The 17829-nt window shown below is 35.2% G+C and overlaps 2 protein-coding genes across 2 annotated transcripts; one reads left to right on the top strand and one right to left on the bottom strand.

Annotated features, from left to right (window-relative positions):
• Window positions 1–1357: 1357 nt before the first annotated feature.
• On the bottom strand, window positions 1358–2032 carry LOC137834373 (uncharacterized). Its single transcript, XM_068642429.1, has one exon. The coding sequence runs from the start codon at window positions 2030–2032 to the stop codon at window positions 1358–1360; it is 675 nt and encodes a 224-aa protein (XP_068498530.1).
• Window positions 2033–8627: 6595 nt separating this feature from the next.
• Window positions 8628–17506, top strand: LOC137834372 (uncharacterized). Its single transcript, XM_068642428.1, has 5 exons — window positions 8628–9453; window positions 9668–10245; window positions 14416–14775; window positions 15590–16442; window positions 17159–17506. The coding sequence occupies exons 1-5, from the start codon at window positions 8727–8729 to the stop codon at window positions 17392–17394; spliced, it is 2754 nt and encodes a 917-aa protein (XP_068498529.1). The 5' UTR covers window positions 8628–8726; the 3' UTR covers window positions 17395–17506.
• Window positions 17507–17829: the final 323 nt, after the last annotated feature.

Below are 17829 nucleotides of genomic sequence, written 5' to 3'. Positions count from 1 at the left end.
GCATCCTGCTTTCACTTGGTAAGTAAAGCATCAAGAGGACCAACAACTCCATGTTTGAGATTCACACTCACCCCCAGAGTATCCACGTAGAGGAGAGGGTTGCTTGTTGCACTTTATTGCCTCACACTGGGAGTATCATCCAACAAACCTTTCCCATTCCAGCTTTGGCATCACAGCAAATGCACCATTCGAGGCTCCATGCACAGACAAGCAATCCATCATAAGCAGAAGTAGTCTGCCCTTCCCAACAAAGCATCCAAAGCTGATAACGCTAATAACCCATCCAGCTACCCTTGCCCAACCCAAAATTGGCATCACAGTAAAAGCACCCTCCAAGACTCCATGCATTGGCCACCAACCCACTATAACTGATAAGACCCATGCCTGTTTCTGGCCCTTTGCTATAAGGTATTGAACTTCACATGCATCCAGCCATTATCTACAACACACAAGGTAAACCGGCAGCCCAACAAACCGGCTGACATCTCCATCAAACCCAGTAAACCAATTCTGGAATCTCCCAACAGCAAACCAGTACTCGCAGCACAAAAGCAGTGAGAAGTGGACATACATACCATGTAGTCCATCCACTACAGATAATAAGACTAACTGATTTGGTACCAACCCTACTAATAACCACTCCATTCATTAAACACCAAGGATTTTGCTTCCATACACTCCACCTTCTCTGTTCGTGACAGAAGCCAGATAGCCTCACCATACAACCCATTATATAAGCCACAATTTCCACACAAGGAGGCCTCTTTGGGTCTTGTCTCAGAGTCACATACACCCTTTGAGAAAGTTATTATAGTCCAATTAATCTGTCACCAACCGAGATCTTCACTGCCTGCTACCTGAACTAGTGAGAATGTACTTCTCTAACCCTTCTATAGTTGTTACAGTCTCCATAATAATAATTAAGGGAGAATTCCTTCTTTGTTTTCCTTCACATGGCCATCAATACACCTGCACTGTTTGCACCTCCTTTCCACATTTCCTTTAACCTCGGTTCCCCTGTCAAATGCATAATAAGGCATAACTCATAGGACAAGGTTATTAAACTTGAGCCATTAACCTCCAAACCACCAATCAGCATCCAATGCCAAGCCAAATAAGCTACGCATTTTTCACATAACTTTACCCCAAAGGTTTAAGGCTCGCTACATCCAGTGCAAGTTCGTGCGTCCTAATCGCTGCAACAGAAGAACCACCCCTTCCTTACTTACAAATACTGCATCAGATGAACCACCCCTCTCCATCACAGCCAGCCCACTTCTTGGTTCATACCTCCTCCAAAGCATAGCACCACTGCCTTGCCTCCTCCTTCAGGCATCTTGTTTCCGTCTCCTGCCACTTACTTATAACTACTGATGCAGGACATTGGGTTCAAAACCCAATCTGCAAAGGAGTAGTTAAAGTTATGTGCCTTATGCTTCATCCACAACCACGATTTAATTTGGGTCTTTTGGAACACTTCTTCTGCATCTACAACTCCTTGGTTGAACACAACTGAATTCCTATGCTCCCACAAACACCGGGTTATAGCTGCCCATACCCCTTTCCATACCAAGTTTTGTTTATTGCTACTCTGGAACAGGTGAAAACTCTCGAAGTGAGATAAAATATCTTTCTGTTGGACAAAAAGGATTCCAATCCATTTAAAGCACAAGGACCAGACACACAAGGCATATTTGCATTCCAAGAAGAGGTGTTGACAAGACTCTTCCTTGGTTTGACAAAGAGCACAGACAGTGGTATTCAACACCACCCCTTTCCTACTCAAACACTTTCTTGTTGGCATTCTACCCAACAGTACCCTCCATTCTGTGAGTATCACATCTGGGAACGCATTAATCTTCCATTGGTACTTGAACACATCAAATTGGGGACCCCTTTCATACTTGGCTAGGCAATCATAAGCAGAATTCACCTTAAAACACCCAGATTTATCACCTCTCCACACCTGGACATCCTTCACATCTTTAATTACATTGGCACTGGAAATATGTCTATCAAACTCTATTTCCATCGGGGTTTCCCATTCAAATCTACCACGCCTCCACCTCAAGGCCCATCGTCACACTGATTCTTTCACACACCTACCTCTTCCACCTTTTGACCCTGGTTCAACGACAATAAGTAAAGTCTGGGAAATAGAATTTTAAAAGTAGAGCCCTGGAACGTTAATGTCACTAGGCTTGTGGTTTCAGATTCTGAGTGAGAAATAGAGATGTTAAACCAAGCAAAAGTAGGATTGGCATGAATTGGGGACTTCTGAGTTGCTGATTGGTCCTAACTCCATTTTTAACATTCTGAGTAATTTATACCAATCAAATAGAAGGTGGAGAATAGAAGTGAAAACTTCCCCGCCAACAAAGATGCATCAAGATTCATTTTATATATATATATATATATATATATATATATATATATATATATATATATATTCATGTTAAAATTGACTAAGTTACTATTTATAGCTAACTATACGAATTTTAACTAAGATATATATGTGATATACAAAATTAAAAAATATATTAAAAATATCTACAACTAACCAATGTATATATAGTATTTAAACTTATTCGTATATTATAAGGACAGTATAATATACATTATTCAACAAAATGGACAAGCGCCTGTTTAACCATTTTAACCTCTTGGAAATTAAATTCAAAAAGTGAAGTGAAAAACATATCATGCTAAACAATATATATTACTTTATGAGAAAAAAATACTACAAATTTTAGATCCTACTTAATCTAATCATCTTGATATCAATTGTATTTTATCTTAATGGTCACATATGATAAGGAAAATCATTCATCCTGGACATAATAAACCATCGCAACTGTATTTGCAAGCTTTTTATACAGATAAAACATTACTACCACAACACCAACTTTTCTTGCTTTACAAACAAAACAATCAGTGTTAAAGTTAAAAAAAAAAAACTCATACTTTCAATCTAGAACAATAAAAAACATTAATTTTATTATATAAACCTTCATCTTAACTGCCACATACATTGAAATACTCATGCAAACAGAAGGGCGGTTTTAGAAAACCACAAAACTCTCCCCCTAAAAACAAGGTTTATCCAAGACAAGTTGGTTATACAAATCACACAATACTATTAAAAATTGTATCGGTCAGTATCGAACAGATCAGTCTCTATCTCAGTGACTGTCTGAATCAAAGAACAAGAAATATGATAGGTAACAATAGTTACAAGTAGTGTTGAATGAGTCAAGGTGCTGTTGATTTTGGCTTAATCCCAAGTCCCACATCGGTGGGTTCATTGTTTGGGAAGGAGGTTTGAGGGTTATATATTAACATCCCCTCTTTCACTGTTAAATATCCCAACAAGTGGTATCAAGAGCCGAAGGTTCGCCTTGGGTTGTTTGAAATTATTTGTAATATTGAATATTATATTTTGAGTTTGTAATGGCAAATCAAGAAGAAGAAGCCAAGGATGTATCCAGAGTGTCAGGCTCCTCTTCATCATGGTCGAGGTTCCCGGTGTCCACCTTGAAATTGGCGGTGGAAATATTTGATGGCACTGGACATTTTGGCATGTGGCAAGGAGAGGTTTTGGACTCTCTTTTTCAGCAGGGTCTTGATATTGCTATTGAAGGAGAGAAACCAAAAGAGGTAGAGGAGAAAGATTGGAGCATCATCAACCGGTTGGCATGCGGAACTATTCGATCCTGCCTGTCCAGAGAGCAGAAGTACGCTGTAAAAAACGAGACTTCTGCACACAAACTGTGGAAGGCATTGGAGGACAAGTTTTTGAAGAAGAGTGGTCAGAACAAGCTCCTGATGAAGAAAAGGTTGTTCCGATTTGACTACCAACAAGGTACTACTATGAATGCACACATCACTATGTTTAATCAATTAGTAGCAGACCTGTTGAATTTAGATGTGAAGTTTGAGGATGAGGATTTGGCTTTGATGTTGTTATCATCTCTTCCTGATGAATTTGAACATTTGGAGACTACGCTCCTTCACGGGAAGGAGAATGTGTCGTTAGATGCTGTTTGTTCTGCTTTATATAGTCATGAATTGAGAAAGCAGGATAAGATGAAAACCAAATCAACTACATCAGAAGAAGCATTGGTGGCAAGAGGTCGTCAGCAAAGCCAAACAAAGGAGAGAAGAGGGATGTCTAAATCTAAAGGTCGAGCCGTTGCCAAAGATGAGTGTGCTTTCTGTCATGAGAAATGACACTGGAAGAAAGACTGTCCAAAATTGCAGAAGAAAGAGAAGGTTCCGCAAGATGCAAATGTTGCAAAATGCAAAAGTGATGTGGAATCAGATATCTCTTAAATTGTCTCGCTTTCAGCATCATCGTATCCAAATGAGTGGATATTGGATTCAGGTTGTACTTATCATATGTGTCCCATTCGGGATTGGTTCTTTGAATTTCAAGAACTCGATGGCGGAGTTGTTTACATGGGTAATGATAATCCATGTAAGACAGTCGGGATAGGTTCAATCAAGCTGCGGAATCATGATGGATCCACCAGAATTTTGCGGGATGTACGGTACGTGCCAAAGTTGAAGAAGAATCTCATATCATTGGGGGCTTTAGAATCTAAAGGCCTAGTTGTGACGATGCGAGATGGAATTCTTAAAGCAACTTCAGGAGCACTGGTGATGTTGAAAGGCGTGATGAAGAACAATTTGTATTACTATCAAGGTAGTACAGTGGTGGGGACAGTAGCGGCAGCAACTTCTAGCTCTAAGAAGGATGCTGAGGCAACGAAGTTGTGGCATATGAGGTTGGGACATGCTGGAGAGAAATCCTTGCAAATTCTTACCAAGCAAGGATTGTTGAAAGGTACGAAGGCTTGCAAACTTGAATTTTGTGAGCATTGTGTTCTGGGAAAGCAACGAAGAGTGAAGTTTGGCACTGCAATTCACAATACCAAGGGTATTCTGGATTATGTGCATTCAGATGTGTGAGGACCTGCCAAGACTCCGTCAATCGGAGGTAGGCATTATTTTGTCACTTTTGTGGATGATTTTTCCAGGAGAGTTTGGGTGTTTACTATGAAGAACAAAAATGATGTGCTTGAAATTTTCCTTAAGTGGAAAGCTGAAGTTGAAAACCAGACAGGAAGGAAGATTAAGGTTCTCCGAACAGACAATGGAGGAGAATACAAAAGTGATCCGTTCCTGAAGGTATGTCAAGATTGTGGCATAGTTCGGCACTTCACTGTTAGAAAAACACCACAGCAGAATGGGGTGTCAGAGCGTATGAACAAGATACTTGTGGAGAAAGTTCGTTGTATGTTGTCTAATGCTGAGTTAGGCAGAGAGTTTTGGGCTGAGGCTGTGACATACACTCAACATCTCGTCAATCGTTTGCCATCATCTGCTATAGATGGCAAAACCCCGTTAGAGGTATGGTCTGGAAAACCTGCAACTGATTATGATTCTTTGCATGTTTTTGGTTCTATTGCATATTATCATGTGATTGAATCAAAGTTGGATCCACGGGCAAAGAAGGCTCTTTTCATGGGCTTTAGTCCTGGAGTGAAGGGATACCGTTTGTGGTGTCTAGAGGCAAAGAAGACGATTATCAGCAGGGATGTTACCTTTGATGAATCTGCCATGTTAAAGAAGGTAAATCCAGAAGGAGCTGATAGTACTCCGCAACAGGTGGAGTGTGCCCGGAAGCAGGTGGAGTTTGAGCCGACAGTGGTGATCCCAACACGAAATACCACAAGTGACTCTCCTATGGCAGAAGAAGAGTCAGATAAGGAAGAGGTTCCTACCCAAGAATCTCAACAACAATCAGCGCCAATTGCAGTTAGAAGACAGAGACGAGATATTCAGAAGCCTACTCGTTTCATGGATATGGTTGCCTATGCACTTCCAGTTGTTGATGACATTCCATCCACTTACCCAGAAGCCATTCTGAGTTCAGAGAGTGGTAATTGGGCGGGTGCGATGGAAGAGGAGATGCAGTCTTTGAAGAAGAACAAGACGTGGAAGTTGGCACAATTACCAAAAGGTAAGAAGGCAATTGGGTGCAAATGGGTATTTGCAAAGAAAGAAGAATTTTCTAATAAAGAAGATGTTCGCTACAAGGCAAGGTGGTTACAAGGGCCAAGTTTGAATATTGTTTAGACTTGGTTAATATTTTGCACATTTGAAGTTGGCGCCCGGAGGCGCAAATTTGGCTGTGCTCGGAGATTAGGCTAAACAGGCCGAACTCCGTTAACAATTTTCGGGTGTGTTTTTCCTCTTTATCTCTTTTATTATTCCGCTTTATTTATTCAATATTATTTGTCGGGTAGCTCTGTTAGGGTTTTGCTTTAGTGGGAAAATTGCTCGTTTTTCCCAACAAGTGCATCCCGAAATACACGGAAATATCTCCGACAAACCGGCTAAAACAGATTAACTGAAAGATACACGCCCCTGATAAACGGGGGACCACGATGCATGTTAAATAATAATTGATATACAATCCATCAAAGTCAGGACCCATAAATCAATACTATAAATAGAGCGCTTTGTTGAAGAGTAAGGTATGCTTTCTCATTTAATCAGAACACACTCTTAAACCATTGTCCTCATAGTACTTCTTCCAGTCAACTATCCCTACAACATTATTCTTTCACCTATTACTATCCCTTCCCCCAAATCTTCCTCCATCCTATAGCACCTGTCTCCACTGGATTGTACAACCTTTGCGAGCACCACTCGAACACCTATTTATACCATATCTTCATCACAACAAAACCTTAAGCAACATTTATATATGACCAAATTGTTCAAGAAAACAAGAGAAATTGCATCACCAGAGTCCATATAAACTTAAGAAATGTAAATAGTTTAAAGGAGAGAGCACCCAATCAAATAAGGAAAAATTAAAGTTTGTTATTTTTCTTCTCATCCAAAGATTTTTTCTGCATCTACCTTCTCTTATTTGAAAAAAAAAATGTAACAAAAAAAATGTATTTAATCTTAAATGAGTAAGTAAAGAATGAAGAAGAATTCAAAGTGAAAAAAATAATGGTTTAATGCTGTCTAAACAAAGATAAGCGAAGTGAGAGGAAACAATTGTGAACATAAATTTAAACAAAGCAACTCAATAGTGTTTTGAGATAAAGTGCTATCTGTATAAGAAATAAAATAGTCATATAAACAAAGAAACCGTATAACACTTTTTTAAGTGAGTAATATCTATATTGATGTAATTTTAAAAAAGGTAACACTTTATCCAAAAAGTTTAATGTAGCAGTTAAATTTTTTTTTTTAATAAACGTCATCCGAAAGCTCTGCATGTTTTCCAAATGTTATTGTATCTAGTGCCCTATTTAAAGTGTATTAATCGGTTAGAATTTCAATTGTTATTTTTTAATTTATTTAATTAAGTAGAGTTGTTTTTCTGTTTCAAATAAGTGGTCAATTACTGGCCTAATTTTTAGGAATATAGTTGTTAGGAAACCATCCATTATTCAATACATGAATTAGTGGGTGCAAGTATGATAATTCTTATTTCTGTTTTGGGTAACTTGCATTCTGAATTCAATAACACAAAGTTTTATAAAATAAAGAGAACTTACATTAATTGTGTTCAACAATTGGTATCAGAGCTCCTTTATAATGGGCCTGATCCAGAATTTGAGTAAGAGAAATAGTTGTGAGTGTGAGTGTGAGTGTGAGAGAAACAGTTGTAAGTGTGTGCCAACATCAGTATTATTCCAAGAAGAAAGAAAGACCGAAAATGGCAGATTCCAGCAAATACGTGCAACCTGCAATTCCCAAGTTTGATGGGCATTATGATCATTGGGCAAAATTAATGGAAAATTTTCTACGTTCTATTGGCAGTTGGTGGAACATGGGATTTCAGGAGTAGAAAATAAAGCTACTGCATCAGAAGCGGAACTCAAACTCATGGAAGAACAACGATTGAAAGATCTGAAGATAAAGAACTATCTTTATCAAGCCATTGATTGAGAAATCTTAGATACTATCCTCAATGATGATACATCCAAACACATATGGGATTCTATGAAGCAAAAATTTCAAGGTTCTACTCGAGTGAAGAGAGCACAATTACAAGCCCTGCGAAGAGATTTTGAAATGTTGCAGATGAAGGACGGAGAGACAGTTAACTCATATTTTGCGCGTACTTTGAAAATTGCTAAAAACATGAAGGCGTGTGGTGAAAGCATGCTTGAGAATATCATTACTGCAAAAATCTTGCGATCAATGATTCCTAAATTTAATTATGTTGTGTGTTCAATTGAAGAATCCAACAACTTGGACACTATGACCATTGACGAATTGCAGAGCAGTCTTTTTGTTCACGAGCAAAGAATGACATATCAAGGAGAAGAAGAACAAGTACTGCAAATTACAAATGACGATAAGGGAGGACAAGACAAAGGAGGAGGTAGAGGTTCTTTCCGGGGTAGAGGAAGAGGGAGACAATCATTTAACAAAGCTGAGATTAAATGCTTCAAATGTCACAAACTTGGACATTTTCAATACGAATGTCCTACCTAGGAAAAGAAAATAAATTATGCTGAAGTGGAAGATACAGTGGAACAAGAGGATGAACTTTTGCTAATGGCTCACGTTGATGTTAAGCAACAAAAGGAAGATGAATGGTTTCTTGACTCCGGATGCACTAATCACATGAGTGGTAACAAGGAGTGGTTCGCAATACGGTAAAGCTTGGCAATGATGCTCAGATAGATGTGATGGGAAAAGGAAGTGTTGAATTAAATATTAATGGAGTCGTATATGTCATTTCACATGTGTATTATGTTCCTGAACTTAAGAATAATCTCTTAAGTGTAGGACAACTTCAAGAGAAAGGCTTAACTATATTGATTAAGGAAGGGAAGTGTGAAGTCTATCATCCTGAAAGAGGACAGATTATGGAGATTAAGATGAAGGAGAATCGGATGTTTGTGCTGACAACCACCACGATATCAACAAAGTCAAGCCTTTCATCCAAGAATGGTCATTTAACTTACAATGGTTTGAGAACGCTTTCATCCAAGAAATTGGATGATAAAAGCAGGCAATGTGTTCTTCTGGGGGTAAGTGATGAATCCAAAGCATATCATTTGTTTGATCCAGTCAACAAGAAAGTACTGATAAGTAAGGATGTGATATTTGAAGAACAAAAGGGATGGAATTGGGAACATAATGAGGAATACCAACATGGCATTCTTGATTGGGGAGGAGATGAGGAATATATGAGTGACACTGAAGAACAGAGTGAGGAGAATGTTTTGGATCATAATGATGATCAAGAAATTGAGGAACAAAATGAAGAGGATGTTATAGACAACTACATAGGCACCAATGCTCCTCCTAACAATTATGAGACTCCAGTTGAAGGGAGGGTTAGAAGGAATAGGAGAGAGCCGGTCTGGATGATTGATTATGAAAAAGGAGAAGGTCTATCAGAAGATGCTGGTATCAGAGCCATTTCAAGCCTATCCTAGCGAGTGTTTGTGTTAGGCCTATCATGCCACCCGCGCACGAGTTGGCAGTCTCAGCGTGAGGGGGGTGTGTTGGAGATCCCACATCGACTAGAGATTAGAGCCTTTCATTGTATATAAGTGGGTGCAAACCTCAACCCTATGAGCTGGTTTTATGGGGTTGAGTTAGGCTTAAATGGTCACCGGAGATGATCCAATTTCATTCGAGGAAGCTATCAAAAGCCATAAATGGAGAGATGCAATGATGAAAGAGATGGAATCCATAGAGAAAAATCATACTTGGGAGCTTATAGATTTTCCAAAAGGAATGAAGGCAATTGGGGTAAAATGGATCTTTAAAACCAAATTTAAAGAGAATGAAGAGATAGACAAGTTCAAAGCAAGGCTAGTGGCAAAAGGGTATGCGCAACAATATGGACTAGATTACACAGAAGTATTTGCTCCGGTTGTTAGGCTTGATACTATTTTTCTCTTAGATGTGAAGAGTGTCTTTCTTCACGGTGAACTTAAAGAGGACATTTATGTGCAACAGCCCACTGGTTTTGTGAAAAAGGAAGAAGAAGACAAAGTATACAAATTAAAGAAGGCGTTATATGGCCTTAAATTAGTACCTAGAACTTGGTACAACAAGAGAGAGGCTTACTTTGTTGGTAATGGCTTTGACATATGTCTTTGTGAACATACATTGTTTACAAAATCAAAGGAGGGAGGAAGAATGAGATATTTTCTTGGAGTTGAAATTATGCAGAGTTCAAATGGAATTTTTGTATGTCAAAGGAAATATGCTCATGAAGTGCTAGCACGTTTTGGTATGAAGTTGTCAAGTTAAGTTACTGCAGTTCACAAAATCATGTTGCTGATATCATGACCAAGCCCCTCAAGTTGGAGCAATTCTTAAAGTTTCCCAATATGTTGGGCATAATTGAAGCATCAGAATTAAACTAAATGCTATTGCATCTAGTTTAAGGGAGGGAATGTTAGCACTTAGAATTTCAATTGTTATTTTTGAATTTATTTAATTAAGTAGAGTTATTTTTCTGTTTCAAATAAATGGTCAATTACTGACCTAATATTTAAGAATATAGTTGTTAGGAAGCCACCCATTATTCAGTACATGAATTACTGAGTGCAAGTATGATATTTTTTTATTTCTGTTTTGGGTCTGTACGGCTATATAACCTAACTTGCATTCTGAATTCAATAACACAAAGTTTTATAAAATAAAGAGAAATTACATTATGTTCAACAAAGACTTCTACTTAATTTTGCTGTCTGATCATTAAAAAAAAAAACTATACTTATTCGTTTTTAAATAGACAGTGTTCTTCTTCGACATCTTCCATGGTTACTTGTACCTACCAAGTTCAACATCATGGACAGAGCTGATGTTCTGAAGATTTTAGGTTATGCTGTTTTTTTTGTTTTTATTTCCCACTGATAAAAAAAACTTGAGTAAAAATATAAATTAAAGAAGAAAAATAAAATGCACTTTTTTGATATTTCGTTTTTAGATGTGAGAAAATTATATGACTTGTATGTTGACTTATTTTAAAATTGTAGATCAAATATATTTTTACAACTTATTCTAATATTAAGTGTCATAAAATAATTTATAAATAAATCAAGATAATGTGGGAATTCTTTTATATTTTATTTTAAAAATTATGATAATACTCATATGTATATAAAAAGTGTTATATTACAATAAACCCTAAATTTTAAATTCTAAAATTTACGTTTAATCGTCAATTATGTAACCCTAAACCATAACATAAATATTAAAATTCTAAAAGCAACACCAATTTACATCTGCTCTACAAGGATACAAATAGCAAATAGTGTTAAAATAACTAGTTAGGAGGAGTTACACCGACTTCAAAATAAAACAATAATGTGAGTTAGCCAACTCACAAAAAAATAAAATAAAAAAGAGAAGATTACAACGTGAGGTGAACCGACACAAATTAATGATGTATAATAACATTAATTTTTTTTATTTTTAAATAATGATTAGTAATAAATAATAGCAATAATATTGGTTTCAAAATAATTTTTTTAATAAATAATAAAAATGTTTAATAAAAGTGCATTAAATATAAGATTAAATGTTGAAAAATGAATAATGAATTCTGAAATAATTATCTACCATTACAAAAAATATCAAATTTATTTTAGATACTAAAATAATTAGTTACTATTTGACTAAATTAAAATTATTTTTAGTATTAAAAAATATTAATATTTAAAATATTTTTTATTATTAATAAAAATTTATAAAATAATTTTTAAATTGATATTTAACCATTAGCTACAAAATGTTATCTACTAATATTTTAGATTTTAAATTAGTCACTAAAAGACTAATTCAGATCAAATTAGAATCTAAAATATTAGTAGTTAACACGTGGTAGTTAATTTAGATACTAATTTGAAAATTATTTTATAAATTTTTATTAATAATAGAAATCAGTTTAGATATATATAATTTTTTATATCTAAAATAATATTTAATTTAGTTAATATAGTAATTAATTATTTTTTTCTATAATTTTGGCTGTTGTTTAGGAAATTTCTTATAATGTAAATAATATAATATTTACATTTAAATTCTATAAAAATATTTTAAAAAGTAAAACCAATTTTTTTAAAACATTTTATTATGTTATAATAATATTTTTATCACATAAAATCATAGAATTTTCATTCAGTGTCTTTTACCTTTTATAAATTTAAAAATAGTTTCAAATATTCAAACTTAATTATATTTTATGATTTAAAGGAATTAATTGTAATATTAATGATACATATTCATAACATATATGAAACACTTCTACTCACAAATATTTAAAGAGGGATTAGATTATTCTAAATTAATTCTTGATATAACTTATATTTTATTCATTCAACCATTATATTTTGATAGTTCAATAATTATGCATATCAAAGTTTAGATAATTTTTATTTTTTTCATACAATACTACAGTCAAAACTTATTAATTTTATCCTTATACATATAATATATGTTAATTAAATTTAGTCAATAATCAAATTTTTATATAGTTTTTATAATTTTTTTATCAAATAATGATTATTGATCAATATTAATGTCATTTAATGGTTTTCATACTTAATATCTAAATTTTTTTATTCTGATATATTTTCATCCAATTAAATAACATCTCAATATGACTTTAAAATAACTAGAACAATTAAAAATTTCAAGATATGGTAATCAGTTATTAATTGACATTGTATATATTTTTTTAGAATAACTAATTGAGAAGCTTCTGATGGAGGAGGGTAGTGACCCACAATTTTACTATTATTTTAGGTATATAAATTATTTGTGACTAAATTTCAAAGATTTTGAGGACTAATTATTGATTTAGGTATTTTCCTGTAGATAATTGTAGTTTTTTTTCCAAATATTTATTATTTTAAAAAAACTGAGTCAAGTGTGCTCCATTCATGCCAGCTTGACTAATGACTTTGAGTTGATTCAATTTAATTTACAATTCAGAAATATATAAAACTTGAATAAAATCAATCCAACCTTTATTTTCACATTTCCATATAATAAACTAGAACTTACCTGACTTGAATTTTTACACACATTCTCATAATATATTTAAACTATTGAATATAATTACAAAGAGATGTAATTTTTTTTATGAATTATTAATACAGTCAAAATGTATTACATATAATGAAAAAGCATTAATTATTGAAATAATCCAAAATATTATTATAAATAAAAGTCAAAAGTGAGACAACTAACACAAATATGATTTATATTTTCTAATGAAAAAACTAATTATTTAAAATGCAGGTAGATAATTATGATTGGAAGTGTGAGTTTTAATTACAATTTGAAAGGGTATAAAACGTGATATTTACGCAAGATTAGGAAAGCTAATTTATTTATTTTTCATAATAATATGATCATTAAAAACCCATATCTATTAATGAACTGAAAAAGGAGAAAATATTTCCATAAAGGCTTAATTTTAATTATTGAAATTTTTGGATATAAAAAAAAAAATACATAGGAGTCTTTTATATACAAGACAAACACACCCAATTCAAGGAAAATGTGAAGCCATCACCTTTTTCTCCCAGCCTTCTCCTACACTCTTTGTTCCTTTACATTCCTCATATTTTCAAGTTAATTATGTAATATGTTACATTTTTCTTTTTAATTAAATAATTATCTAAACTTAAATTTTTAAATAAAACCTCAAAATATTCTTATTTATAGAAGACATTATTAAAATAAATATGCATTAAATAAATTAAAAATACTGTAAGGAATTATATATGAATGTATTAATTGCAGAGGAATTAAAAAAAATGAAAATAATAAGCAGGAAAAAGAACGTAGCACAGAGCATGCAAATCGGAGCGAAATTATAGCTCACACCTCTATTGACATATTTCACCCTTTGTCTCTCTTTCTTTCTCTTTCTTTGTTTTTTCTTTGTTTTGAAACACCAAATTAACCTTGGCAACGCTACCTTTGCCTTTGGCCTGGGCCCCACACGCCCTTCTTTCTTTCTCTCTCTGTATCTCTCAGTTTCTGCTTCTCCCATAAAATCCACATCTCTGTCTCAACATCAAATCCATACAAAACAAAACAAAACCGAAGCAAAGAGAAGACAAAGGGCAGAAGGGCTTGTTCCCTTTACATCTCTCTGTCTCTTCTTCATTCTTCACCACCATTTCATCTCTCCTCTCTCTCTCTTTTCCTCTCTCGTTCACCCTTTTCCATTCATTCTCCTGAGAGGAGAGAGACAACACAACTACAGCATCAGCATCACCATCAGCATCATCAGCAACAACTGTGTCTCATTCATTCCCATATATCTCTCTGTAATTGAAGAAAACAAGCATTCTCATATACACCACCTTCTCCTGTAACCGACCTCTCATTCTGTGAATTGTTGCTGTTATGGCGAGAACAGTCTCCAACAACGACAGCACCAACGATGAAACAGGCGACGACAGCAATGCTACAACGAAGGACGAGAGCGATGTCAAAGGTCGCGTGAGGAAGGGGCCGTGGACACCAGCAGAAGACGCGATCCTTGTAGAGTACGTGAAGAAGCATGGCGAAGGGAATTGGAACTCCGTGCACAAAAATTCTGGGTTGTTCAGGTGCGGCAAAAGTTGCAGACTTCGCTGGGCCAACCACCTCAGGCCTAATCTCAAGAAAGGTGCATTCTCTCCTGAGGAAGAACAAGTCATCATCGACCTTCATTCCAAGCTCGGAAACAAATGGGCCCGAATGGCCGCACAGGTATATCTACATCTTTACATAAAAATGCTTACTTAAAGTTGTGCTTTTTTGGGTTTCTTTGGTTTTTTCTCTTACGTTAATGTCATCATTATTTCTCTTCTGTTTTTGTGTTTAATTCCTTTGTTTATAGTTACAGCAGTCTTTTTCCTTTATTGGTTTCGGAAGTGAACATCCATTGGTTGGTAATTTGTCCCATCTGTGATTTATTCGTCTCGTCTTGTGGCGTGGATCTTTTTCTACCTCCTCGCCGTTGACATGATTTGCATGTCTTTTGCTTCTAGCCTCTTTTTTTTCTTACTTTTCTGATTTGGATCTGGTTGAGATCTGCTAAATTTGATTTACAAGCTTCCATCCATGGCCAAGAACCAGAAACAAAGAACGGTTCCCTTCCAGTTCTATCTGCTTATTTATTTTTGTTGGGTGACATTTTTACATGGTTTAGTTTCCGCCAATGATTATCAGTGAAACATAAAATGCTGGAGCTTTTGTCATAAAAAAAGAGAAACTCGCTCTAGAACCTTTTGAACTGCAATGGAGTTTCTTTTTTGGCTCCTTTTTCCTTTTCGTTTTTATTAATTACAGTTTCATGCATATTGTCAGATTTTGGATTTTCTATGAGCTGACCTCAGTCTTTTTTTTTCTGAATATATGAAATTGGCATCTTTGTTTATTTCTTTCAACAATGTACTTTCATCAGGACCCACTCCAGTTTTTTTTTGCCGAGGCTAAACCCTGAACTTTATCACGCCTTTACGTGATTTGGTTCCTGTACAATTTGTTTCTCTCACCATTCTTATCTTGTTTCTGGTTTCAGTTACCTGGCAGGACCGACAATGAAATAAAGAACTTTTGGAACACCAGAATGAAAAGGCGTCAGAGAGCAGGGTTGCCCATTTATCCTCCTGAGGTGCATGTAGAAGCCACTGCATACCATCTACAACACCGCTACTTGGAACACCAACCTCATTCATCTGCATCATTTGCTTTACTCCTATCTTCTTGTTACCCCAAGAAGCTCAATGACCCTAGCCAATCCAATAATTCCAATCCGAATCAGCTGCAAAACCAACCTGATTCTTCCAACTGTTACATTAATCCAAGCCAGAAGCACTTCAAGTTTTCCAATGAAAATGGTGGAAATTCAAATCTTGCTTTGCCATTGTCCCCTCTTTCTCCGTATGGATCATCCTCCTCCACCCTTCTTAACCACAGTTTTGGTGATCATGGCTTCATAGCAGGATCCCCGTATGAACCCTTTCCTTTGGTGCCAGGCTCCACCCCTGACATCTCTTCCAACCAAACACCAACCCCTGCTTCATCCTATGCTAGTGGTGTCGATGGCCTGATGGGATCTTCAAGCATGGTTAATAATAATAGTAATAATAATAATGACTACTATGAAGTTGCACCATTGTCTCCTCCAGGAAACAGTGGCCTGCTGGATGCTCTAGTGATGGAGGCTCAAGGTCTTTCTCACAATGGCAAGTCCAAGAATGAGGAGGATCCAACCCTTTCTGGGAAGCTATCTTGTAAGAGAAAGAACTTGGAATATGCAGAGGAGGGAGGCACTCCGCCTATGGTGTCAGCCATGAAGAAGAACAGTAGCAATAGTACTACTACTGAAAACCAGAGGGATGATGATAACAGCTCCTCCCAATGGTCAAAAGGTGAAACTTTTTCACTCTTCTGCTTGTTTCGTAAATTTCTTTCTCTTATTTCCAACAAATATATATTTGACAGAGAAATGTTAGTAATTAATATACATACATACACTCTCGTTTCAAATTGATCAGAAATTTAGATCTTTCGTAATTTTATATTTTGAATAAATCTCGATCCAAAGGTGAGTGTGTAAACGGATATAATTCTGTCACTCCTCCTCTTTGATTTAAATATGTCATGCAATTTTTGTTTGTAGTCCTGTAATTACATTTTTGGTTTTTTATTCAGTAAGGTTTTGTTGCCACCTTTTTTGGTTTCTGTCTGAATTCATTGTTAGGAACACGTTTTACATCTTTCTAAATATAACAAATTTTTTTTTATATGCTCCTATCAAATATAATTGATTTTATTATTATTACATAAAAATGTAATAAATTTTTATGTTTAGTTTATGTCATTCAACAATCATAACAAATTTTTTTTAGTCTCTGGCTTAAATATTTAGAAGTAAAAAAAAAATCTTAAAACTGATATTTATAGAGAGAGAAAAATGACTGTTTACTTTTTCTGGTTAAAATTTATTAAAAACCACAAGATATAAAGTTGTAATAATGTGTTAAAAATGTATTATGAAAACAAAGAATATTTTGAGTTAATTTGCATAAAAATTGTGCATGTTTGAAGGTGTGATGATTCCCTAACCTAAAGTGATAATATACAGGGAAGAAAGTGATGGGGGAGGATCCAATGGAAGAGATGAACTCGATGGACGATGACTTGTTTAGTCTGCTGAACCAGTTTCCCTTAGAAATGCCAATGCCTGAGTGGTACCGAAGAGGAGAAAGTCAGTCATTGGGACTTGAAAACCAGACCAATGCTTCACCACCTGACCCCGCTGATCAAGAGTATGCTTGGACTCTCGGAACTTGCTGGAACAACATGCCCAGCATATGCTAAATATAGCTTCTGGACAAACATCTATGTCTTCTGTAATCATTACAGAACCAAATTAAAAGCTGATTGTGAAGTAGATATATGGAAATTAAACCCATATGGTATGTGTTAGAATTTAGGGATGTTGAGTTAGCTAGCTAGGGTGATCAACTATTTCAAACCCCATGCAGCATACCAGCCATATTCCATATATTCCTTGTTCCTTATTTCATCTTCCTCTCAAAAACAAATGGCTTGGTGTGGGAGTTAGACTTTTCTTTTCGGATTCAACCATTTCTTCTCATTTTGTAGTTAATTTTAGTGGTTCCTTGTGCAATTAGAAAAACAGTGCTACAAAGCCTGCATCTCGATCGTTTAGCATCCTATAGAATTAATGTTTGTGTACATATATGGTGTTATCATGATTTACCCTATGCTTAGTAGACTTTCGAGTTCGAA

This window comes from Phaseolus vulgaris, chromosome 5 (genome assembly GCF_000499845.2).
Source record: "Phaseolus vulgaris cultivar G19833 chromosome 5, P. vulgaris v2.0, whole genome shotgun sequence".
Classification (NCBI taxonomy): domain Eukaryota; kingdom Viridiplantae; phylum Streptophyta; class Magnoliopsida; order Fabales; family Fabaceae; genus Phaseolus; species Phaseolus vulgaris.
This window is presented reverse-complemented; position numbering and strand designations above follow the sequence as displayed.

What these genes read in the sequence shown, in the direction of transcription:
- LOC137834372 (XM_068642428.1), top strand. Translation starts at nt 8,727, where the DNA reads ATGGGAAAAGGAAGTGTTGAATTAAATATTAATGGAGTCGTATATGTC. An exon ending in GGGCCCGAATGGCCGCACAG is followed by an intron (nt 14,776 to 15,589) that starts GTATATCTACAT and finishes TTCTGGTTTCAG; the next exon opens with TTACCTGGCAGGACCGACAA. An exon ending in CTCCTCCCAATGGTCAAAAG is followed by an intron (nt 16,443 to 17,158) that starts GTGAAACTTTTT and finishes GATAATATACAG; the next exon opens with GGAAGAAAGTGATGGGGGAG.
- LOC137834373 (XM_068642429.1), bottom strand. Translation starts at nt 2,032, where the DNA reads ATGGAAATAGAGTTTGATAGACATATTTCCAGTGCCAATGTAATTAAA.